Source organism: Pholis gunnellus (assembly GCF_910591455.1).
Source record: "Pholis gunnellus genome assembly, chromosome: 20".
Taxonomy (NCBI): domain Eukaryota; kingdom Metazoa; phylum Chordata; class Actinopteri; order Perciformes; family Pholidae; genus Pholis; species Pholis gunnellus.
Genome location: NC_136547.1, coordinates 14,102,898 through 14,129,771, shown reverse-complemented (window position 1 = coordinate 14,129,771; position 26,874 = coordinate 14,102,898). Strand labels below are relative to the sequence as shown.

The following is a 26,874-nucleotide window of genomic DNA, read 5'->3' as shown; positions in this document are numbered from 1 at the left end:
AATTAAATATATATAATAAATATAAATATATATACATATTTTTACTGCTATATTAAGCAATTAAGCAATCATTCTGCCAGTAAAATGGTAGTCTAATATAATAACTGATATGCTGCATATGTTTTTTCTGCAGGTGTCACACACACACACACACACACACACACACACACACACACACACACACACACACACACACACAAATTACCTCCACAGCGCCTCTCCTCCTGACTGGAGCGTGCAATCGAGACTTCTGACAAAGGCAAAGAAACAGCAAAAGGCAGCAGGAATAGGGTTAGAAAACAATGTACATCACACATACACTCCTGTTAGCATGACAAATTGTACCCTTGACGGTTGAGTGTGAAAATGAAAGCTGTACCCAATATGGAACAGATTATCGTAAAAAAAAAACCACAAGCTAATCACGACTGTGGCACCTGGAGTGGTTTATGAAAAGTATCAGCTCTCATTAAAGGAAATGAAGTACAAGACGTATCTAATGAACCTTAATGGACTACCTTTCCCATTAAAGGGGATGGATGATAAGGTATAAAGGCAAATGGGTAATTCTATAAAGACCTGTGAAGGGTTTTCATAATTATTATATCCCTGCTAATTAATACAGAAATGTTACACATTTTTGTTTCAATCAAATGTTTATTCTAAAGCCACAATTAATGATTCCTGAAGTTTAAGAACTCCAGGACTCTAGCCATGAAAAGAAAATATTTACAAATATTTTATAGCAGTTTTAGTGTTTGCATTGATTCAATGTTAATAGCATAAGCATCCTTTGTTAAAGGAATGGGTTTTAATGATCTCTGTGCAGCACAGATCAATGCTCTAGGGTTTCTCGCATTATAAGGAGATGCCTGTCCAACAATATATCAATACTAATGGTTTCTGTGAGAAATGTGTGTGTATGTGTTTTTATGTTTTAGAGTGACTTTCTGAACTTTCAGAAATATATTTACTGTTCAACTAACTGCTTGCTACACCCGTCCCCACATTGATTGACTTATTCTAGCGTAGCAACTGTAACTAGACATAGACAAGTGATTTTGGCATTTAAAAAGGTTTTTAGATTTAAATTTTTTCTGAAGGCAGAATTTTTTTTTTTTGGGAGAACAGGGCAGGGGAGGGTCTTTTATTTTCCATAAGTCTTTTTTATTTCAGCCTTACCCTGCGAGATTTATTATATTTAAAAAATAAAATAGATTAAACTGGCTTTCATGTGGGCAACGGGTCAAAAAGGTGCACTTTACATGCAAAGAATCATCTCTGTATCAGAGTTTTATATTCTCATCACCATCAAATAAGCAGCTAATGTCCATGTCGAAAAACACAATACAAATGAATCTTATTAGGTATTGCTGATTAAATGTCTCCAGTTAATACGGACAGCTTGAAATGCGTAGCAAAAGTAAGGGAGGAAGGGGTTAGAGAACTTAGAGTCAATTTCACTGGGTGGAATCAAGTTGATCTCATCTCGTCTGGTCTTACCAGATAAAAAATAAGTATCTTACACTGTTACTGCACTTATATTGTTAACAAACAAACATAAAAGCTTTCTATTTAACTCTACAATGACTCATTAGGAAAAATGTTGCATTATTATCACAAAAACATGGATGCCAGAAAATAATGTAGAAAAAATAAAAATGCTTGAAAGACTAGGTACAGAAAACAGCACACAAAAGCCATTTCCTCCGTTCCTTCCAACATAAAAAAAGTAAAACTGCTGGTGTAAGTGCTTTTTACATGGCCTGACAAGACTCCTAGACTCGTAATGAAACTAATATAGCAGCAGGGTTGTTTGAATGAGTAGGGAGACTGCCCTTAAGTGTAGCACCCGGGTTCACGCCTCCGTGTAATCACCTGCCGCACTCGGGAGTCCTTGAGCAAGCAACTATCTCTACCTTGCCCAAAAAGTGCTGCCCTGCCGCTGAACCTGACCTCCGACCTGATACGAGTCCCTTAGAGGGATCACTAACGTATTTCATTATCGCAGGATTCTTGGAAATGAACTGAATTACCGCTGAGGGCATATGGTGGTGGCTGATGGAGAATGAATGTGTGTGTGCTCAAAGTTGTGTATTAAGTCACGCATGAGTGGCCAAGACATTCCAGAAGAGAAGCAGTTTCTGTGCGGACACGTAGACAGCAGAATGTGTGTGTATGTGTGTGTGTGTGTGTGTGAGATCACCTGGTATAAAATTGGAGTCAGGGGAGCAAGGTCTGTTCTCGCTGTTGTTTCCCGAGCACTGGTTACCAGTGGGAAACAGGACATCACAGTGACGCACACGCATCTGGGCCCCGTTGGAGTCACAGTGGGACCACTCCGACCAGCTGGACCAGCTCTCTGGGAATGGCATTGACAGTATATCTTACAGCCTATGAAGTATTTTGTCCATATGTGTGAGTGGGTTTGGATGAGTCGCGTGACCCCTCAGCTGCATTTTAGTCATGCATGAGACTAAAGAAAATAAGCAATGAACCTGTGATGGATTGGTGGCCGAGTCAAGGCCCTAAGCTACTTATCATTAAGGTGTGTGTGTGTGCGTTTGTGTGTGTACCTGGACAGGATTGTGTGTTGCACAGTGCCTCTTCAGTGTGCAGGCCTAGGCAGATGTCCCCTCCATAAGCCGGCGGGGGGTTGCTGCAGGTGCGCGTCCTCATGTAGTGTCCCCCTCCACACGTCACGGAGCACTTGGACCATGAAGACCAGCACGACCAGCTGCCGTCCACTAAACCGAGGATATCAGTGTCATATTGTTTATGTTAATGCTAACAAAACTGAATGATTATAAACTTTTTTTTTTTTCTTCTGTTATTGATGCAGGAAACAGTCACTACATTTCACAGTTTCTTGTTTTTCTGGGAGAATGTTCCCTAAAATGTGTGCTTTCGTGCTTTCAAGGATTTGGGTTCCAGGTCATTTGAAAAGACAATTTCCTCTGAACATCAAGTGATTGGAAGTCATTCCAAGCCATTTCAAACAGCGATGCGTGACGCAGAAATATGAAGCAATTTGGAGATGTGTGTGTGTGTGTTGTTTTAAAATGACAGGAAGTGTGCTGCATCCAGCTGTTACAGCAAACGCCTGACCCCCCCCCCCAACACTCCTCTGATTAATAAAGATAAATGAAGCATCACAATATGCCTTTGTTGTTGTTCGTAACAACTGTATGTGGTGCCAAGTGGCAAACGTGTGACAATTCACGACAGCATCAGCACCACAAAGAAGATAAACATAAATACATGAAAGGAGGGAGAAACGGAGATAGGGGGAAAAAGAGCAATCAAATGTGGGCAATCTTTGGCCGTGAATAACAACAGAGGGAAATATCCTTAGCCAATCATGTCGATAATACCTTACTTCATTGTGGCAGAGAGATATTACCTTTTCGGAACCACTTGAGAATTGCTTTTAAAGACCTGATGATGGCTGGCAGCACCGTGCAGGTAATTGAAGTTGCCGATGCTTTTTCTCATCTCAGCGTAATTTCTCTATCACAAAGCGACACATAAGTCGATTCCTGGCCCTCGATGACGGATCGTCTCATCTCGGGCGCAGACGCAAGAAAAAACACAGATTCATTTGTTTCCAAAACAGATGGATGGTGGCATAACACCATCTCCTTCATACATTTCGAAAGCACTGGATTAGCCATAAAGGAGGATTACAATTGGTCTACCAGCACAGGCTCAAAGTAATATCTCACTTTCAGAGGGGTGCTAATTGAGATGCATTAGTATTCATAACTACTCAGACTGGGTTAAGTCGATTCCTTTGGGGGATAGGATTGCGGAGTTGTTCATCAACATACTGTAGCTATGGTATTATTACAGTCAACATCCCAGAATAGGTGTACAACATGCATTAGCATAGTGATACAGGGCAAGAAAATCAAAGCGCATTCACTCTACATTATACTCAAGGGGAACATTAGTGGCAACCACACAGGCAGAGCCTTCCCGAACAAAGCATTTGTGGTGCTCTCAGATCCAAAGTCTTCATCTGAGCTCGTAGCTGATAACAGCTTTACCCTGTAAGTGACCGAGCTCAAACTGTTGGGAGCTGAATGCCGTGAACTTTCACGGAATGAATTAGCCGGCTGTAAAAATAGTATCGATGGCCGCGCACTCGTTTGGCTTTTGTGCTTGGTTACGGCGTGGCAGCAGTTATGAAGACAAATCGCGGCTGCAGAAGATGACGCGCAGATCCAGGCTTTTTGTGATGTACCTAAAGCCCTCCTCCAGGACGATTGATTAATAATCATCTAAGACAACATTCCTGCTTGTCTCCCTGGCGCCCGTGCAGGATACCAGGTGCTCTTTATGCCAAGCACTGGATTTCCATTTAGACAGCTTACTTCCTTAGTCAGACGGAGTATTCTTTTAATTGGAAACCTTCCCCTCTCAGCCTTTCGCTAGAGGAGTGTTGAAAGCGCATTGTCTAAGGGCTTTTCACAACAGAACAAGGCCTCCCATAGCTGGCAGCATAATTACCCTGCAATGTAATTACATACTGGATCGCCACAGGGATTGTCTCTTCGATTGCTGGTGTAAATTGGGGTCTTTGTTTCATCTCTTATGTGCAACTGATTTCTTTTGTGGTTCCCGACAATTTGAGGTAATTTTGTCACTGTAACCCTTTATCCATTAATCCTGGCAAACCACAGCTTGAGTATGGCGAGGAGGAGTATGTATTTATCTATGTGTGAGTGACAAAGACAGCTGGCCATGTAAATGACTTCTGGTCTTGTGAATATTCTTATCTCGGTGTCCTCTGTCCTCTGTCTTTGCAACTAAAACTGACTTGTAAGGTGTATACGTGTGCATTTCTTACCTGGACAAGGTGCGATGTTACACTCCTGATACTCCTGTGGTGCTCCCAAGCAGGTTTGACCTCCGTATTTGGGCTCCGGGTTACTGCAGGTCCTCTTCCGGCTACGGATTCCCCGGCTGCAGTCTCTGCTGCACTGGGACCAGGAACTCCAGGACGACCAGCCACCGCTCACCGTGTGGCCTGAGATCCTCCCAAGGCGAAGCACCTCTCCTGTTGGGAATAGATTGGGGACTTCTTGTCAAAACAATTTCGACTGGATGTCACGCTTGTGGCATTGCTAGCTTTTGTCGCCATTAAGACATCACTTCCTATGAAATCCTGCTGTATTTGTGCGAGAAAGCGGATAATACGTGTCCTCCATTCCTAGCATCACTGTTCACATTTGTTTTGAAGAGCAAGGAGAGGGCAGAGAGTCAATAGCAGCTTGTGATAACCGTTACTCTAAAGCTTTTACAGATACTCCAAAAGCTTTGATCTTTGCGACAAGAGCAGAGCCCACTACATGTTTTGTGTGGTTAAGTCATCTTATGCTGCAAAGCCATTCAACAGATTTAATTAAAAATCCCCTGGTGGAACATTATGTGCATAAAGCGTAGAGGCTCATAGACGCTGTTAATCTTAAGATGTGTCTGTTTATTATATCATATTTTATACTGATGTCTTTCAGCAGATAGATTTATATTTTTTAGTAGCCATGGTGGTGGCATGGCTCTAGGGATTGATCAGTTTTGCACATTCATGGTCCCGAGTACATGAAGCTTAATGACTTTTCCTCTAGCGCCAAGGTCACATTTGTGGTTTTGAGTGAAAACTCGACAACTATTGGATGGATTCCTTCAGGATTAACTGTAATAACTTTAACCTTAACTTCTCATCAAACGCCATCATCAGGCCAAAGCTTCCATTTGTCCAAAGCATTGGTTCATGACCAAATACCTGTAAAATGACATTCCGCTGTACTTTGTGTTTCGTGCTAAATAGCAACTGTTGGCATGATGTTAAACATAGAAAAGGTCATACATGCCAAGGATCAGCATATTAGCAGTGTCACTGTGAGCATGTTGATGTTAGCATTTAGCACACTGTGTCTAAGTACAGACTCACGGAGCTGCGAGCATGGCTGTAGTCTTGTTTGCTTGTTTGTAAAGGAACGTAGTAGTAGTGCTAAGCAAAATGACTGTATTTGCTATTTTTTATTTCAAATATTGTACTAGTAGCAGTATTGAGTGAGAATGAAGAGGATAGATAAAACCAGTACATGGACAGATAAGACAGAAAGAGGGATACCGCATTGATGGTGTCAGAAATAACACCTGTACAGAAGTTATCCATCATTTAATTCTTCACAGACTTCTTGTCAGTCTCTGAAGATGGATTCAGTGAGAGCGGAGTGTGTCCTGTCAACACACAAACGCTCCCCCTCATCAAACAAAATCAGTCGACTAATCTGTGTACACTCATCTGGAATGAGTCGAATAGAGGATTCCTAATGAAATATGAAGCCGTCATTTCTATTACACTATAATTACTGCATGCATTAATCAACGCTGTGAGAATGAGCAGAATGAGTGAGAAGAGAACGCTTTAGGCCATTTTGAATGAAGAGAGTGAACTAATCTGTTTGAGTGAATGATAATCACCTCCAATGAAATTACAGCCACTGTCCAAGCACTCCTCTGATGATTCACTCATTCAACAAACTGGACTTTTATCTACTTATTCAGACGGCAGTGGAGGTCTTTCATTTGTGTCCGTGCTGCTTCATGTCATTATGCGCTCTGTCTCATTTTGCAATTTCTATCTATATCTCTTTGCCTTTTAAGGAAAGAGGGAGGAGCGTTTTTGTGTTGTGGTGAAACAGACGGCAGAATCACATCTGGATCCTACAGTGTAAACCACTTGACCACGCCACAGCAACCTTCCATTTTGTCTGGTTCCATAATCTCTGATTTATTTTTTTGTTATATCACTAGCCCATCTATTATGCTCACAGCCTCTCTTTATCCTTCTCTGCCTCTCTGTCTATCTTTCCCATTAACCTTCTCTCACTTTTTGTCGCTCATCCCCCCCCCCCCCCCCCCCTCCCCCCCCTCCCTCTGTCCCCCAACCTGGCCTCGTTGTTTTGTCAGCGTGTTCTTTTCACTGACAGTTAGCGTGGCACGGCTGCTTTGTATTCTCACGGAGAGGACAGTGTGTTTACCAAGCCCCAAATCCTCAACCTCTTCATAACTACGGGCCGACCTTGGTAGTGCACTGGCTGACTCGCCCCGGCATCAAGCTGGCGTGAGTGTTGACAGGCCCTTCGAGGCTCCCGCTCTTTATCGATTCTGAGCAGGCAGTGGCACGGACAGCTCCCCCTGCTACTGTGACCCGTAGTCTTTATCAAGCCCTCTGTAGCCCAAGGGACTGGACTGCTCCTCTTCTCTAATGGCAATGGAGTGCCTACCCCTCATACATGCAAACAAACACATTGAAAGAGCGAAATCTGGACATACACACTTCCATGCACATACCAAACCAGGTACAAATGCAAAGACTTACTTACACTAGTGCCCACAATACACACACAGTACTTTGACCACATTGCTTGCTCAAGCTTTGGCCTGAGACGGCTCTGGTGTGCTGCGCGTATTGTTAATGCTACTTCACAGGGACTGCCCTCCCGTCGCCAAAACACACAACATGGTGCCCTCCTTTTCAAACAGGCAGCGACTGGATCTATCGATCGGCACAAGAACCACACACAGCCGGAGATAATTAATCCTTGCTCTCCTGACGAGCTTGGCCGAGCCAAAACTAAGAAGGACACGGCACAACATCCAACAGTCCCCGTGCTGCAAAGAAACTAGGACATGAAAAAAGGTTCCCTCCTCCCTTTCCTCGCTCAATCTCACACCCAGCTTGAAGGCAAAATACACTGTAAACAAACGTATGAACTTCTGTGTGTGTGTGAGAGAGAAAAAACAGACGCATGCATGTGTGGGAAAAAAAGAGGAATGGGGATCCTGTGAGGCCACACAGATATGCAATTCTGTGGAATCTAATGTACACTAGAGGCAACTGTAAAGGCACTCAAACATATGTGAGAAGAAAGGAAGCGAGAAAAAGATAGATAGAGGCAGAGATGGAGACGAGATGACATCTGCAAGTCGGAGAGACAACTCCGCTTTGAGACGGACAGATGTGAGAGACGAAGAGGTGGAAAAATCGCGAACCTTCATCGGTGAAGAGATGCACTGTCATGTGTGAACGCATTTTTTCAACATCAGAGTAACACTGGATGACACTGAGAGAGAAATGCTTTTTTCCAGCCTTTCCTAGATTCAAAACTGCACATTTACTCCCCATTACTCTTCTTCCCTTCCTCCTCCTCCTCCTCTACTTTCCCTATCAGATCAGCAACGTCTCCCTGTGAATTTGTGAGATTGGACATACACTTCATTATTAACCATCTTAAAAATGTATGGCTGTTTTTGCAGAAGTCATGCCCTGCTTTCTGCTCTCTTACATTGGCACAATTTGACAGTCCTCCCTGAGCTGTCCAAAGGTCTTCCAAGCGATGGTCGACCCTAAAACTCTCCAGAGGGATATTCTCATGGAAGAGCTAATTTAAACTTGGTAAGGGTGCAATTAAAACCCAAAACCTGTAGAGGGATCAGTGCACATGCACAGAAACACGAACGCGCAACTAGAACAAGGATGTTCATGCTAACCTGATATGAGCCCAGGGAGTTATGGGTGTTGTGGGATGTTTCATTAATTCACTCGAGGTCATGCTTGTGAGTGTGACGCATTTTTTAAAAGGAGGATTAAAAGCCCAACCTGCACCTTCAGTGTCCTCTGCCAAAGCATCTTTCCCCACTTACAGGTTTGATTGCAGAGCACAATATTAGACTTACTGTCACCATGAGCCATATTTCTTTGCTGTGCGGCGTTTGCAGGGTTTACTGTTATAAAAAGGATTTGCAGTAAGTTAAACTTCAGCACAGGGTTGTAATTCTAGGGCAATAACTTCAACTCACATACTGTCTCCACCGCTGCCGACTGACATCCAACGATTTATTTAGTCAGCTGCCAAACAGCAACCTTTCAATGCAGCAAACAACCAACCACATGTCATTGTTTTCACATCATCTATGGATGTTGATTGTTTGGTGAGTTTGATATTTTCTGACAACGTAATTTAGCATAGCATGATATCATTTTCAGCTTCTGAGTGACAATGTACCCTTGAATGAACAAGCAGAGTGTTAGAAATGTTCCCCACTGCTCCAAACTGCGACCATAATACAAATTTGAGAAGAAAATAAGGCAACTAAATGTTTACTGTGATGGATCACCTTCCACATGCAGGTTTCAAGTCCGACTGTGGTGAAATGAACTGAACCCAGAAACTGGTTAAAACTTTATGGTATGTTTAAGAAAACTGTTTCAATGTAAAACTCATTCATGGCATTTTTGTTTAAGTACATATGTTTTCTATTCAAAATTCTTCAGTATGAGTCGGCTGTTGAACTATTTTCATTTAAGTGAACAAAGCAGAAAAAGCAAATAAGGTGGGGAAATTCGAGACCATTTATCCCTCTTGCTGCTCCAATAACAGGTAATACAAACATTCCAGCTGCTACTGCTGGTTGTGGTGCTAGACTTCAAGTGCATGTCTGTCTTAATTGTAGGTTCTTTCAAAATAATGAGACAATGTCAACAATCTGCCAACAAACAAGACACACATTTGTTTTTTCTAGCGAGGGAAACTTGCCTCCATCAAAGAAACATCCCTTTCTTGTCTCCCTGGTAATTTTAAGAGCCACAGCACTAGTCTCCTCTCTGCGGTAGCATACAGTCTGATTGGTTAAAAAAAAAGCAACAGTGAAAAGTGAACCAGCGTCAGGGACGACAGGCGGAGACATCTCATGACTAACTCGGAATGTGTGAGAAACTATTTTTGGGTGTTGTTAATCTCTCAAAACCTGCTGTTATGATGTTTTCAAGAGCTCAGAGCTTAATCACGTGCAGGCATGTTCAGTGAGGAGTGGCTTCATGCCAACAAAGAAGATTCTGTCTGACATGCAGTTATGTTTTTACATCTCCTACGCCGGTTTGCTAATTTGTTGACTCTATGTCGCTGTCACCAAAAACTGTGCCCCTCTATGCGAGCCACATTGAGGACAAACGTCATCTCGGCACTCCAATGGTACTCTCCTAATTTGGTGTCAAGGATAATTGCAATACGGTCGTGAACTCCATCTGATTATGTCCTCTCCCAGTAATCCGGGAGAGGACACGGGTTACGTACTTAGCTAAAGCATAACAGACAGAGAGAGACCATATAGGAAGAGATCCTGTCAACATCAGCCTAATAAGAGCCACTATATTATAAGAGATGCAGTAGTTCCACAACATCGTAGAGACTGAGTAACCAGGTGGGGACGAGTGATTGGGTGAGAGGGACAGACAGACTGAAAAAGGAAGAGAAACATTGAATGATCTAACTGCATTTGATTTATTGCAATATAATCTAAATGTAACTGCACATATGGTTATTGTGGACATTGTTTTACACAATAAAGCCAAACCCATTCCCACTTTTAATGAAGAATTGGCAGTTTGACAAGGATTATATTTTGTCTTTCTTCATTTTAAAGGCCTTTACACACTGGGACAACTAAATGACACGAACATGTGAATATTATGGGTTAGGGCTTTTATTGAGAAAGAACAGAAGAAGTGGATCTGGTAAACCCTGTCTTTGTCAAGGTTGAAAGGAGTAATAAAGTTTGCCATCATGGACTGTGGAGCTCAAAGTTATTGTTTTTCTAAATAACTTAAAAAATAGGCGCAACTAAAACCGTTCCGCAAAACGTAGCCTAATTGGTTGACGCCTGTATTCGCGTTGTGAAAACACAGAACAATCAACCTCGGCCCGTTTTTCACCATATAATATTAGTGTTTTCTGTGAAAGTATTCATGAAGAAATATTTTGTCATATATTGTATGTTTGTATACATTGTATGACATTTCTGTATAATATCTCCTTATTAAAACACATCCCTCAGGGACCAGACATTGGTTGTATAGCTACACTCAACACAGTTAGTTCTGTTTCTCTCTTGATGAACAGAGAGAAGTCCACAGGAAACAAAAGAGAGCCCTGACTGTAGGGAGAGAGCGGAACAGAGAAACAGAAAGACAATAAGGAAACGGGAACGGTTGTCATCCGTCAGAGGCGTCCCTCAGCACTGTCCTGTGCCTACTCAGTGTCTGTGCTCGTGACATCCGTGCAGGAGAAACTAATCTGTCGCCCATGAGAAGGCTCTGGCCTTGATACCAGATCAGCTGAAGTGAAACACATCAAGCTGCTGACACTCCACCGTTTCTCCCTGGGAAAAAAGATGAAGCCATCACTCACCGACACGAGCCGGCAAAATTACAAACTCACAGTCTTCTACAGAAATCTCTTTTATCTCTCCAGTGCTTTCTTTTCCCTCAATGTGTCTGCTTCTGTCTTTGTGAGATGCAAATGGGAACAAAGTATTTTGTAAGCTGCTGCATCATAACACCAGCTGACTGAACTTTTATACTCTGCATTCAAAGATTTGGGAGAGTCAGAGTGGTATACATCTTTCATCTTTCCAAAACTAGAAACACAAGAGCAAAGAGTCTTACTATAAAGCAAGGAATTTCTGTCTGTCTGTGTGTATATATATATATATATATATATATATATATATATATATATATATATATATATATATGTGTGTGTGTCCTTTGCATATCTCATAAACTGTTTATCCGATCTACTTCACACTTGCCGCCTGTATTGCTGAGGATACAAGGACGCGAGTGTCGAAGTCGGTGCAATTTCGACACGTTCAATATTAATAATCGAATAAATAAAGCCTTGACTGAGTTGAGCGTGTCGTCCACAGCGAGGCTTTTAGAGGGCCGCGGCTCATTAACTAAAGTTCACTTTTGCGGCTGGATGATGGATATCCTAACTTTACAACCAAACTCTTCTTCACTCCATTGTTCGATGGAGTCAACCAGCAATGATCGGTCCTTAAAACGCTCTAAGCAGCACTTTCCATGGATAAGCAATCGGCCCGCTCCAAACAGCCACATGCTCCGAAAGCAGCCTCATCCAGAACGGGCACTGCCCTATTAACATTTATTCTGCAGAGGTCTTTTGAGCAATCTAATAGAGAAACAAACTTGATTAGGGCAGCGTGCAAAAATGCAACTGTCTTGTCTAAGCCACCTAGTAATACAAATTGTGCTTATTAATACTGTATTGTTTAGTGAAGAGAAGAGACACAAAATGGGCAGAAAAAGAAAAGCCATGTTTTATAAATTGCCTGAATTTTGCTTCAAGGACGTTCAAAAATACACGTCTATCCAGGCAATAATATAAATGATCAAATGTTGTTGTTTTTTTCATTCAGGCATGTGAAAAGTAATAAAAAGGAAAACTGGCTCCAAATGCACCAAGACTAATCACTGGGTGTGCAAGAGAAGAGAGGTCTTTAAATCACTACAGATCTTAAGTAATTAACTCATCACTATCATTAAGCTATGATCACTGATATGAAACAAGTCAGTATGTTATATAAAAGCTTTAAATGCTTGGTTGAATCCTATATTCATAATGTATCTCCCATAATAAAGACAGATAGAGATCTTAATGCGGAGACATTGAGACACAAAGGAAAAGAGATACTGGGTGGAGATGGAGAAAGTTGCGAACATATCTCAAACATCGATTTATTCTCTCCATTGACAGGGGGATTAATTCCTCATATCTCTGCTTCACAGATGAAACTTCCAGGTGTTTGTCAATAACATGCACCGTGTCTCCGGAACACAATCGAATTCGTCAAATGTCAGGTATATCTGATAGCTTTGATGCTCCAAGCTACAAACATGGTGACATTCTGCCTGAGCAGGGAGCGATGAAGAAGATTTAAGACAACATGGCAGAGGGGGCTTTTTATTGAGTAGCGGGGGAGCGACATCAGTGCGATGGCGAGACAGCGAAATAAAGTCTTTTAAAGTTCACGCATCTGCTTCAAAATAAAAAGGACAGCGCTGTCTGTAGGGAGCGTGTAAAGTCTCTACTCCTGATTGCTTAAGATGTTTGGTACTCTTTAAAAAAAGAAATCTTCTTTTTGCATATACAATCTTCACACATATTTTACCTCGCTGATTTATTACATTTTGTTATGACCTGAGAATGCACGTACACGTGCATATAACATGTTCATAGTGTTGGCAGAAACACATGACTTTTACAATAACGATATTTCTTTAATCAGTAAGTCGGGGAAGGGATTGCTTACTGAAATTCAGATCGCATATCACACGAAAATCCATCTCCTCAGGCTTCAAGTAATGCGTTTGTGTGCGGTACGCGAGGAGCTACTGGCAGCTACAGGCGTCTCTGTAACTTAAAAGTCGTCTTTACCGAAATTCAGTTTGTAAGTCTATAGTTGAGGACGGGACACCTACGAGCATGCACACACACACACACAGACACACAGTTCCACATATCTACACACTCACAAAACAGGCAAACATGCACGTTACCCCACCCCCATTCACACACAAATACACGCACCAGTGCTCCCCAGATGGATCACGGCTTTGATACTGGTTGAAATGAGGATTCCATCTTCTTTTTTCAACAGTTATGGCCTAAAGCTCCTCGGAGTAGTGAATCATATTGAAGTCTTGAGATGAACAATTACCGTGGGATAGGAGGAGAGTTGTACACAGAGGTCACATACACCTCAATAGGTCTTTTTTACTTGTGATGTGCAACTAGAGTGACCGTTTTCATTTGTAAGGAATATGACATTGATTCATGTTCTACGTTCTAAGTGTTTGCCTCAGACTTACACAGTTGAACATTTAATTAGAAGAAGAACCATGACTTTGGGTGAACCCGTTTTAATGTGGGAAAGAATTTAGTTCGACTGAACATTTACGAAAAGTGAATACATTTTAGATACAAAATACACTTTTTTATTCACAAGGCCATGCTTTTGCAATATTGCTGCCGGGATGTTATTGAGATAAAATGCCAATACGTTAGTGGAATATGAAGTGCAATAGCAACATTATAATCACTGCTGTTGTTAATCGTAGTGTATAATGAAGTTTGTATCTATTAACAGACAAATGATATCCTCCCCGCCAAGAAAAAAGAATTGAATAGCCCGCGGCACTGCTGGTATATCATTTGCACCTGAATAAGCTGAGTTAACAGTGTCTCCCATGTTTCCCGATGGCAGAGTCGTGAAAAGTTGTCGACAGGATTTGACACTCATACTGCGCAGCTCATACATCCCCATCTGCCTGCTGTTGCCTATAGGCTGCTTACATCCTACAACGCAGCCTGACTCACAGCCAACAGTGACTACTGAACCTTCCGCCTATGCCTTTTAAATTGCTGTAATTAACTCGAAAGCTAATTTGACGTCAGGCTTCTGGTGACAACCTCTAATGAAACACATTGTGTGTGTTACTTCGTCCTGCTAATCAGAAATAAGAGAGACCTATTAAAGCTCAAATCTTTGTTCACTTATAACGTCTTGGATGTGTGGCTGTCAGTCCTCTTACGTCTTTGAGGCGGCAGTCAGCTTTTTTCCTCTGTTCCTGCCAGCGCTCATTTAAAAGTCTTCAGACACATGCAAGCGTTGGCTTCTAAGTGTGAAGAGAACAACTTGTACCAGCGACAGCGCTGGAGGAAAGACAGTGATTAACAATCAGAAATGAAGAAGAAGAGATAGATCAAAAGAGAGGCAACCCCACTGATACTGTACATTAGGGCTATCCTCATCCTCCGTGATGGCCGCAGCATGTGGCATGAGAGTGGTGGAGCGGCAGACCACCCAGAGACATGGAAGAAGTCAAATTTATGGGAGGCCGGCACATCGTAGCTAAGTACTAATTCTTAGGCCTTTCCAAAAAAACAAAACAGCTTTTCCCTCTGAGGCAAAGCGCTCTAAACAAACTTTAACGGATGCATCTGAAGCCTCTTTGCTGTGGTGTGATGCCAGTCTGCCTCTCTTCCCTCTAATATGGATCCTTCCACTTGACAACATAAACAAGTTGTCAATTAGCAGCCTGCTTGTACAAACGTTTACAGCGTTTAATTCACTCGGGGTGTGGCTGACTGAGACTGTGCGGTGCACACACGGCCAGAAGGGAATAGACGGGATGATGGATAAAGAGTGTGTGTTTGTGCTTCTTTGCAGGACTATAATTTAACTATGTGAATGCATTGGTGTGTGTGTGTTTGTTTCTGTGTGTGTATGAGTGTGAAAGAGAGCTAAAATGTCTTGTAAACCGCTGATCGGTTTTGTGGACTGGAATTTAATTAACACGTCTGACGCTTTGATACTCTGATAAAGTCGAGGAAGACAGGAGCCTAAACACGCGAGCTAATTACGATAGCGCTCGTTCGAATTTTTGCAGGGCAGAGAGGGGGAAAGTTTGAAGAGGAAAGAAAGAAAGATCTAAGGAACAACCAACACAGACAGAAAGAAGAAATGGCTTTCGGCGAGGAGGCCAATAACTAGCCTGCAGAGACACAGAAAGCCAGTTGGAGTGAGATAACAGAACCATCCAGAGGCTGAGATAGCTGGAAAGAGACCATCTGTCTCCTCCACTCTGCACTCACCGTCAGTGGAGCAGCCGGTGGAGCCGTCGCTGGAGCAGTAGCGCATCTCGATCCTCTGCCTGCCCACTTCCAGCAGGCTGGGATCTGGGATGCGAGCTTTGCAAGTGTAGCGGAATCGCTGCTCATAGTGGCCGCCGTTGTCCGAGATGTTGACAGGCGTCCAGGGAGTCCAGGGTGTGGTCTTCTTTAGGTCCGGACATGGCAGGGTGTTGCATGACTGGTACTCCTGCAGACGGGAGACATCAAGCTGCGTTTAACACAGACTCATTTCATGGCAAGCACGTTTACAGGCAGGTGAATATGACACGTTCCGGTGCAGGAAGAGATAATCGCGAATCATTAAAGCAATAATTAAACATGACAAGCTCAGACAGAAATATGTGGTGTATTTCCCAAGCATAATAATGGACAGGACAATGGCTTTTGAAATTCTCAGCAGTGACTAATATGGAATTAAACAGCTTTTTTTTATGAGGAAATAAACAGCCCTTTCAAAGCTTTCATCATCATTCATCCTTAAAAGCCTCTTGATTCCAGTTCTGGCTGGTTTACTGTACTGTATGCTGCCAGATCCAGTACGGCTCATCCCCCAAAATACCCCTCACAAACCAACCGAGCAATGTTTGCCTGGCTCCAACACACCTGTCACTCTGCCTGCATGGACTTACTAAGGATACTTTCTCTTCAGGCCACTTGCTGAACACGGCAAGAGGCAAACAAGCCAGGCAGAAAAGGTCATTCATCAAGTTAATTCATAACCAACGGGAAACGATGGAGAAGAGGAGGGGTAAAGAGGAGGAGGGTTGATAGAGAAGTTGATAGAGAAGGAGCAAAATGAAGGCAATAATGGCAACTCTTCCCCCCCCCCCCCCCTGCATCTGGCTTTGAGAGCCGGGCAATAAAAATGAAAAATGCAACACGGACGCACCAACAGTATGATATGTGAGTCTCATTCAGGAGTGCCATAAGTATATATCTTGCCTCTACTTCTCTCAACCACATTTTATTTGGAATAGTGGTTGAAAAAAAAAAATAATCTTCTTCTTCTGTGGTGCTATATTTGATGATACGATTCAGGATAATAATAGGTGGGTAATAGGCAGTTTAGACCCCTTTTGTGCCCAACTAAATAAATAAGGGGGTTGGAGGTAGTGATACGTCTGGAGAAAATGAAAGGACAGAAGAGAAGGTGAGATGGCTGCAATTTTCCTCACTGCTTGTTTATTTATGCTGAATAGGCCTTGAGTGACTGCCAGACCTTGACAAAATAAGATAAGAGTTCTGCAATCCGTCAGCCTGTCACATAGGAACGGCTGACAGGTCAGCTGAGGGGAGGACCACTATACATTATACAGTATGCAGGTCTATCTTTCACCATCTCGCCTCCTCTTTAATGCTCTCTCTTGGTCTCACTTTCCATCCATCTATCTATCTTTATATTTCCTTCACCCTCTTCTTCACACACTGTTCTTAACTCGCTTTGTGTCAGCTCTCTTTCTCTCTCTCCTTGTTTCTTTTTCCCTCTGTGCCTCTGCTTCATCTCTCCCTGTCTCTCCCTCTCCACCCTCGTTTCTGTCTCCCCCCCCCCCGCCTCTCTTCCCCGGGGTACCAAGGTTAAAAACACAGGAAGGATTTAGATTCTGTTCAGGCCCCGTGATGAATGAGGGTGTCACCTCCGCCGCACTTCCTGCCTCTCTCCATCTAGCGCAGTAATCATCTCCGGACATTAATATTTAACATCATCACGCATCACAGACCAGCCCACAATCTGTGATTATCAGCCAATAACAAAAAGGAAGCAAAAAAAGAAAAGAAAAAGAGTCAACCTCAGCGTCTCGCCGCTGCCTACGGGCCAAACAAATGCAACATGTGGCATGAATGGGGGGAAAAAGGCAAACGATCTATCGGTGTTTGTTGTGTGAGTTGTTGATGGTGGCCAAACACAGTAAATATTTAATGAGGCTTGTCTGGTAAGCGTTTCTTCCTGCACTCTCTGAGGATTAGTGTCGATGCAGAGGGCTAAGGAGATAATTAGTGGGTTTAAAGCTGAACCTCATTTGAGGTCTCAGAAGGTTTCCACATCAAGTACAGCTAAAGTATACGCAGTTTACAGCAAGGTGGTCAGCGTTTATGTCACAAAGATAGAGTCACATTGATTGAACACAAAGCTCTGTGGCTCGTTGAGAGGATCAACCTTGTAAAACAATTCATGTGCTGCAACTTTGAATACATATATTGTCAAAGTAGACCCGGAGTTTTCAAATGTGGAGTCCCAATTCACAATTTGTTTTATATAAAATATAATATAATATATATATATATATAATAACGTACAACATGTCAGGTATTACACCTTACTTACTTATATATGTGGAAGGGAATAGGCATTTGCTTAAGGCTTTGTGTTTGATGAAAGTAGTGGCCCGTTCGCTGAGTTTTATTTAGAAAAGTCAATGTAAGTTGAACAATGATAATAATGAGAAGAGGAAGGAGTAGAAAAAGAAGTAGTAGTAGTAGTAATCGTAGTATTAGTAGTAGTGGTGTTGTAGCAAAGCTAATAAACTAGGATGGTGAGAATATGACATAATGCCATGAAGAAGATGGCGGTCCCCAGTGTCGCAGCGGTACAATCTGAGCGTCCATGATATAAAAAAAAACATTGAAGATCCCTGCTGTGGACTATTTCATCCAATAAGAAACACTGACGGACAGCGGACAGCTTATTGTCTTTTCCTGCAATAAAGGAGCCTTGTTATAGTGGGTGTGCACGTGAATACAAAATCTGGAATAATAACAAAAACAGTCCCCTTGCTTTTTTTAGTGGCAATTTTTATAACGCGTTTTGAATAATGCATTAAAAATGGACCCGAGGATGTGAAATAAACATCAGTATAGCCCTGCCCATGAAAACCCATAAACCCAACACACACATACACCCACAAGCAAATAAAATAACTCCATTAAAATGACATTTACTGAGCCAGAGCAGTGAATAGGTCATCTTAGGCATATATTACATGTTGGCTAGGGAAATGTGCCTCTGAACAAAACAAAGGCGCTACACTGTAATTCAACTTTGATTCACTGTTAGGGGGGAAAAAAAGCTGATCAAAATGAGCTATTTAAATGTCTTTCCATTTGATATTGTGAGCTTATAAAACAAAGTAATACAACTACAACAAAACAACAAAAAACAGGAAACAGTTCCTGTACACACTTCAGCCACACTCACATTCCAATTTTTAGGGAAATTAACCCAAAGTGAAAACGTGGCGGAAAGCAATCGAATGTGACAAGTGGCATGTGGAACACAAAATTGGATTCAATTAGTCCGCTGATTACTACTCATATCTGTGTGCCCCCCCCCCCCCCCCCCCCCCCACCCCCCACCCCCCCCCCCCCCTGGCAAAAGCAGTGATATGCATTGTGGGCAAATGGAGAGCAGCGATTTTATGCTGTGCAACACCTTTAACAGGCAGCTGCTCACAGACGGGCAGCACTGTAATGTGTTTCTGGCTGGAGCCCATGAGAGCTGGGTAGGAGGACGCCTGATAGCATTTTACTGCCTCACACACAAACAAGCTGCCTGGTCGGTCAGTACAGAAGTGGTGGTTGGGCTGTTTGTGTGTGTGTGTGTATCTGCAGGTCTGTGTATGAATGTGTCAAGTTGACTGTAGAATGAAAGTTTGACTTTACTTGCACTTTGGCACTGATTTGCGCGCGTGTGTGTGTGTGTGTGTGATACGCGTGCATGTTTATAACTTTATGTACGGCTGAGTTATGGATTCAGGCAGCTCCTATCTCATTCTGTCTCCATCCGCAGACCTTTCTGCTTATTTTTGGTAGGTGTTATAGGCTAGGGGGATACAAATTGAGGAAGAAGAAGGGCAAAAAAACCAAAATGGAGCGAGATAGAGAGCGTGTGTCATAATAGTGTCTGAGTGCTGTGGAAGTATAAGCCCTCGGCCTCTCCTTATTTTTATTGGAAAATGTATGGATGTGGAGTGGAGGGTGAAATACATTGTATATATTTACTTCTGCATGTGTATGTGTGGCGAGAATAGAGTGTGTGTAGGTGTGTTTAAGTATAAAAGGCTCTCTGTTGTGTCTGACCAGCGGTAGGAGGTGAATAATACGGAATCGTGCCTCTCCAGCCTCCGACCATCATTATGCTCATTATACACCTTATTGGACTGGGAGGGATGAGAGTGTGTATGAGAGAGAAAGTGAGAGAAAGTGAGAGTATGTGTGTTGGCGTATGCCTACATATACACATTCGTACCCTAACATTTAAGTGAATGGTCCAGATGTGAGATTTGAAAGCGACTAATGCTCTAAAGTGCCTACATCTTTATCTAGTGCGGTCGAGTCCACAGAAACGGAGGCCTAATGTTCCTCAAGTCTCAATGAGACATCACTTCAATTAGCAGTGCCGACCAAAGCACACTTTGTCAAACTCTGACTTCTCTCTCTCCCACTCCGTCTCCCCACCAGTCTGACTCCATAATGAAGCTTGCTGTCGGCCAGGAGCAGGTCTCCTGGCTACACACCAGCCAGTGCACGCACGCACACACACACACACACACACACACACACAATGACTCAAACTGAACAATACAAAAACACACGAGTGTGTTCACACGTCATTCTGCCAGTGCCTACACAAACACTGGGTACTTAACTTTCATTTTGCAGTCTGACTGCACGACTGGCAGGTAAATAGAACAGCTCTTGGTGTCATTAAGCAGCTCTGTGCATCGCCAGTTCGGCATGGCCCACATTTGATTTATATAACTCTGAGAGGCAGAGTCAAAATGTGCTGTTCAGCTGAGAATAATGGTCCTTTTTGATCCTTGGATGTGAGAGATATTTGATATACTTTACTGTATAAAGTAGGAAATACCACGGTGAATGAAATCTTCTTAAAGACCCCTGAAGCAACGCTTCTTTCCTCTAATACTATTAAATTAAGTATGTTGAGCGATGTGAATGTCACATCGCACTATATCGATGAATCAGCAACCGATTTACGTGTTGCACTTTCAACTTCAACTTCAACTTAATACTATATAAACAGATTTTGCATTTGAATCTGCAGGGTAAGGGACACGATTTTGGTATCGGAAATGTTCTGGTGTCCGTTTGTAGTCTGAGATCTATTGACCAATCATGTTCAAACAGGTTTTGGTGGTTAACAGTCCTCGTGGAGAGCAAATGAGGAGGGACGCACTGGCGGAAATCCAATCTTGGAATATTGTCTGATGATTACTAAGATTATTTTGGGGGGGGGTTTAAAATTAGCTTGTAAACTACTTGTGAAATAACCCGTTTGTACACGTTTTTTCTCTAAACTTCAACTCGTACCTCATGAATGAGTTCAACTTAATTCAATACAACAATCGTGGAGATATAGAAATAGAGCTAGCAAGAGATCAGCTGCCCGTGTAGGCACTCTGTCTTTAGTGTTACCTGGTTGGTTCTTTGTTTGAATACCAGTTAGAGTACAAAACATGAGGATTTAATGGAGGTTTATGAAAGTAATATTGATTTTGTGGAGAAGAGGCTGAACCCCAAAAGTGTATTACTGCAGCAGTTGTTAACAGCACAGAACAGACATCTAGCTGTGGAATTTGTGGTTCTACAAGTTTTGAAGCGTATAACCTGTATTTTAATGTCATTTGTGGACTATATTTCAACATATAACTAGTTCTACTGGATCCGCTGGACATATTTCTTTGCTAAAGTGCTGAAAAACGTTTGCTGTGATGCATTATGTAATTTGAACCTGTCAGTGGAAGTTTTTCTCTCTTCATTTCTACTTTTAGAGGTAAAGAAATGAGTCTTCTTGGCTGGTAACTAAGCTGAATGTAGCAGCATCAATAATAAAAGTAGGTAGACATCTTTCTTTCTTTTTTTCTCATTGATGCTCTTGAACAATGATTCCTTTTCTTATCAACTACTCAGTCAGCCTCACATGGTGTGATCATCATCAAAAGGGTTCATATGAAACAATACAGCAGGGTTATTCAATTCAAATTCAACGAGGTCTATTTCGAGAGAATTTGCTCATGCAAAGGTCCAGAACATCACAATAATGTCGAGCTGATTTAGTCCCATATATAGTAATTAAAGTAGCCTACAGTTGTATTAACGTCTGTATGTCAACATCTGACTGTCAAATCAAATGAAGAAAGTTCAATTGAATAATATCTCAAAAATATTTATTGTCAGTTTTCAAATTGAACTGGATGAATTATAAATAATACATACGATATTAATAAATACATGTTCTTCTCTATTTTACAGTAAAATAAGTCAGGCATTTAAGCTTTTGAAAAATGTGACTTAAAATAAATGACTTTTAACTGAGTTGTCTTTGCCCTGCAGCTTTAAATTCAGTTCATTCAGGGTGAACAAGTTGCGATATTAAATTCTCATCTTCTAGTCAGAGAAAATTGTTTGCAGGGACTTTATCTGTGGTTATTGAAAACTCTTGTTTCAGCTCTATTCCCTCTCTGTTAACATCATTGTTGGGCAGTGAAATAGTGTTAGCGGGTATGTTTGCTCAAAAGAGTTGTGCTTTGTCTCGTAGTGGCGCTTCACATTACTGCTTTTAATAATCGTCACCGTCTCTGAACATATGAGACGTACTAGTTTTGATCTGACGTGGGAAGAATGAACATATAAGAGTCTGTCTATTCATGGTTAAAGGCTCCGATCTCTCTGTACACTTTTCTCTTTTTGGAGAACGCCATGTGAAATAACTTCTGACTCACTTATTATTATTCTCCGACTACTCGGTCTCTCTCCCCGTCTCCCCCGTGTGTGTAAATCTCACTTGAGTCAGGACGTTTATCAGAATACACATATTTGATTGGCTGATACAACAGCGTCTGGGTCCCGGACCGCAGTTGTTTTGTTTTGTTTTTTTTAGCTGAGTTTTCAGGAGAAGATGGGGTTAAGCACAGCACTCGTGGTACAGTACTTCACTGCTGGGCCACCAGAGCCTTGCTTGTTTATTTCCAGCCCAGATTTTGCTTGCTCCTATGGGGATACAAACCTGTAGTGCAGATACAGTGAAACGAGAGAGACGGCGCAGCGCTGCATGGAGGAGGGCTCAGACTGATGAAGTTGCAGTCAGGTGGCCTTTTGCATCAGCAAAATAAGGCACCCTCAGGACTAAATACTTCCACGATGATAAGACTGCTGAGGCTTAAGTCAATGACACGCAGGGCAAACTTGCGGGCAGGTTTCATGGAAATGAAGCAGCTAGAGAGCTTGCTCTTTTAATCATGCATGGAGCAACATTTTGTTTTTAGGATTTCAGCATTGCATAGTGAGTATAAACACTTTTCTTTACACGAAAGTGTCCTTGACCTGAATCCCTACTTGCTTCACTTGAGCTACTCTGAGTGTGACTGTGCACTGAGAGCTCCCTGTGGAGAGGGTGTAAGCACAGACGATTTTGCTTCAGGGATCAATAGAGAAACAAAGAAAAGTAACAACTGAATGGATTTTTTTTCTTTTTCTCAGCAATTCACTTACAACATATTGGGAGTGTTGACCAGATTGTTATCACCAACTTCAGTCCGTCTTTGAAGCTTTTCAAAAAGAAGTTACAAAAGTTTGTGTTTTCTTACAAAGTCTCTGCATGACATCCTTGTAAAACACCGAGCAGATGTTAGCTCATCGCTGTCGATTAATGTCTGGCAAGCGCCAGGAGCTGATCACAGGTGGCTGCTGCGGCGATATCAATCCTGACAGCTAAACATTAATGCACACACGTACCTTTGCGCTACAACGTCCATGAAAAACACAGTGTTCCTCTTTTCAGGTCTCAGTAGGGGGTCGGTCTAAAAAAAGTAGCTGTGATGACAGAAGCTGCAACCTGTGTGTATGTATGTGTAGGTCTGTGTGTGTGTGTGTGAGTGATTATGTGTGCGTGGTCTCCTTCTGTTTAATTAAACATGGATCTGTCCGGGGGAAGAGAACGCAGACAGATGGCGCATAAAAAAAAAATCTCCATCACACTTTTCACTTCTTTTGGGGGGCGGTCCTTGAAGAAATCAAAAGACTGTATTCCCTCCTACTTGATCTTCAAGTGCTAAATGCAAATTAAAAAAATCCGAACTTTATTGGAAAGGTGCTTGCCGCTTCAAAAACTGTTTCCTGTCTTGAACACTTGAGCTTTTACTTCTTAGGGGTTTAAAGTGCATTGAAGCGATTGTTAAACATCGACAGCTGTGCCATTTAAGCCCCCTATCAGAGTTGTAAATGAAAGGTAGAAAGTGTTTCTTTGATCTGAGTAAATATGCAGCTATAATACAAGTTAGCCAAGCTGTCCAAATAAAGTCCTCCTTGAAAAAGAGAAAGTGTCTCTGAAATCTGCATAATTACAACTCCGGTGGTGAGGTGGCCCCAATTAAGTCTTTTTTGCAATGGCTGATGACAGGGCGCCGATGAGGTAACACAACAAAACAAAAAGGTGAAAGTAAGTGAATGTAACTTGTCTGTAATCAGTATGAAACTCTCCTCTCCCCTGGACACCACTAAAAAGCTACTTCAAATATCTCCTGCTGAGTGAGCCTGAGCTCATCTTCACACATCAGAAAATACTCACAACTACAGACAGACAAAGACAGGCTTTCCCTTTTGGTGACAGCAGTGACGAGGCACAGAGATTTCATCGTGCTCGTCATCGGTTTCCTTTTCTGGACTGAGTTACTCTAGAATCGCTACTGCATTCCCAGGATGCCGCTGTGAAGATTATGGGTCTGCGATGACAGTCGGTCTTTTCATTTGGGTTTTCTGCAGCTACTAATGTGTCATGGGTGGTTATCAAATCTCTTGAGGGTGCGATTGCTGGATGTCCTTTTTTGTCTGAATGTGATGTGGTTGTTGAATGCTTGTTTAGCGTATTGCAGATTAAAAAAAATCCTTTTAATTTCACAGAGTGAATGAGCGCAATCCAGATTTTAATCTTAATTCTAAACCAGGATCAGACATTTTCCTTTAACCAACCAAAACCAATTCTTTAAAACCCAAACGGTAAAGAAAGCCCACACTTCAACGATCCCATGCCGCCACAAGCCCATGACCCATATTCTTCAATCCATTTGCAAGAGGGACACGGGGAGCTACAGCTATCATGGCCATTACCGCTTGTTGTCACCAGGACTGTGGATGAGGGAATGTGTTTGTGCGTGTGTGAAAATAGCACCAGAAATAACACAAGCATAATTCACATTATTCTGTCAACAAGGGGAACACTCATATTTCACCACTTCCTTGCATCATCCGTGCTTTGGAGAAAGCTTTGTGGCAGAAAATAAGCCTATTCATATGTGGAGTGATTACTGCCTGTGTGGTATTAAATATGCCTTGGTAATAAATCTGATGGCTGCTGCCACTGTATAAATATAGCCAGGGGATTTGGTCGTGTAAGATGTTCCAGTTTCATCACCACTGACTGTTTCGCATCAGATGGTTTCGTCTGAGTTCCTACACAATGACAGAGACAAAGACGGATTTAAAGACGGTGCGTGTTTTGTGTGACATACCTGGCCACACCCGGGACAGTCGTTGCCGTTCTCACAGGTTCTGCGTCGTGACTGGACGCCTCCGCCGCAGGGCACGGTGCAGCGTTCCCATGCCGTCCAGGCCGACCAGTAGACATGCGGTGGGCAGGGCAGGTGTTCATTACAGTACCTGGGAAGCAAGAGGAACGTGGGATCAGCACATAACTCCGTTCAATGAGATAAATCGGGGACTCTTTTGATACATTGGAAAGTTAAAATAATGATTAGTGCATCATATATTCAGTGACTGGATTGTGTATTGTAGTTACCCGATTTACATGACAGAGGATATATGAGGTCGTGAGCAAGCTTTGACAACAGAGCTTAACTTATACTGGGTACATAAAACTGGCTTATGTACTGTATGACTGTGTCATTTGAGTGGTCTGGTGGAAAATGGAAAAGCTACTTTATCCGACAGGGCACTAAAATTATAAGTCAAGGGCACTGGAGACGTCACCACACTTTTGAAACCTTGCCCCTGAATTGAATCAAAATAGCTACAAAGAGTTCATCGCACAGGCAGGGATGTTTGAAAAGGCATGTAAACTTCACTTAAAAAAAAGAAGAAAAAAAACTCAAACCAACCCAGTATGTGAGCTTTGATGTGGCCATGGAGTAGAGAGAACACGGTGCACCGAGAACTAGAACATCTGATTGAATCATGCCACCAGAGACGGCTCTGTGCTATATTTCTGTGCACGGTGTAATGGCCAGTGTTGCATAAAAGGACATATAAAATTCCGTCTCAGATCTCCAAGAATGGGCATTTACATTCTGCATAATTCATGATACAGTCTACTAAAAAAGCCACAAAGATGTATGTATCATCTCTAATTACATGGTTTTTACAAGACAGGATTACAGCAAAGTCTAAAATACTTAATTACTCAGTCCTCATTATACAATAACGACAGACAACTGCCAGCCTTATTAGAGCCATATAATATATTTGATAACTTTAACGCATACTATAAAATTGCTTTTATTGCTATTTTGCTGTGTTTCGGCACACGGGTGCATTTCGAGGAAAACCAAGTCTTCTTGTGCTTGCTTTAGCTTGATATCCTTCCTCCAGAGGCTCAGGCTGGGTATTTCTATTGTACTATTCCCAAATACCTCTGCTATTGTTCATGGTAAATCAAAAGCTACATTCTGTATACTTCTGGTTGTAAAGATCCTCAGAGCAGTGTGTTCTTTCTCCACTTTTCTAATCTGCACGCTTGTAGTGGGATGATACAGTGGGGAAAGAGGAGTGTGGAGAAGTCAGGAAGAGTGGGGATTACAATCTTGCAAAAGCCTGGGAGAAGGAGAAAGACACACAAACACACACACACACACACACACACACGCACACACACACACATAGGCATTCATGCACACAGGCTTGTATGCAGACCCGAAATACCCCTACTGCACCACAGCACAATGAAAAACTGCTGTGATCAAGCAGTTTTACAGCTTCAAAATCATCATCATCATCATCATCATCATCATCATACAGACTTTAATCATTTCAGACAAGTCATAGCTTTGGTCCAGCTCACCCTTTTCCCTTAACTCTAAAACACAGCTGATCGGACTAAAACGCTCCTAATTGCTCGCTGTAGGCTGAGTAAGCAGTGTGGACGATGTCCGTGTGTGCTGAGGGAAATACCAACAGACGGTTCATAAATGCAGCTATTAACCAGCCAGATTTAAGCCCATAGCGCTGCCGTGCATGGGCGGTTTCAGAACATTTGCCTTATCTTTAAAGGCTCTGC

At 42.3% G+C, this 26,874-nt stretch overlaps 1 protein-coding gene across 1 annotated transcript in view; it reads right to left on the bottom strand.

Annotated features, from left to right (window-relative positions):
* sema5a (sema domain, seven thrombospondin repeats (type 1 and type 1-like), transmembrane domain (TM) and short cytoplasmic domain, (semaphorin) 5A) overlaps positions 1-26,874 on the bottom strand; it is a 108,683-nt gene that overhangs the window by 6,397 nt on the left and 75,412 nt on the right. The window contains exons 15-20 of the mRNA XM_079181799.1: positions 25,094-25,241; positions 15,534-15,759; positions 4,853-5,062; positions 2,577-2,747; positions 2,207-2,362; positions 206-250 (exon numbers count right to left, since the gene is read on the bottom strand). Coding sequence (XP_079037925.1) covers positions 206-250; positions 2,207-2,362; positions 2,577-2,747; positions 4,853-5,062; positions 15,534-15,759; positions 25,094-25,241 — 956 coding nt within the window. The remainder of the gene's footprint in view (positions 1-205; positions 251-2,206; positions 2,363-2,576; positions 2,748-4,852; positions 5,063-15,533; positions 15,760-25,093; positions 25,242-26,874) is intronic.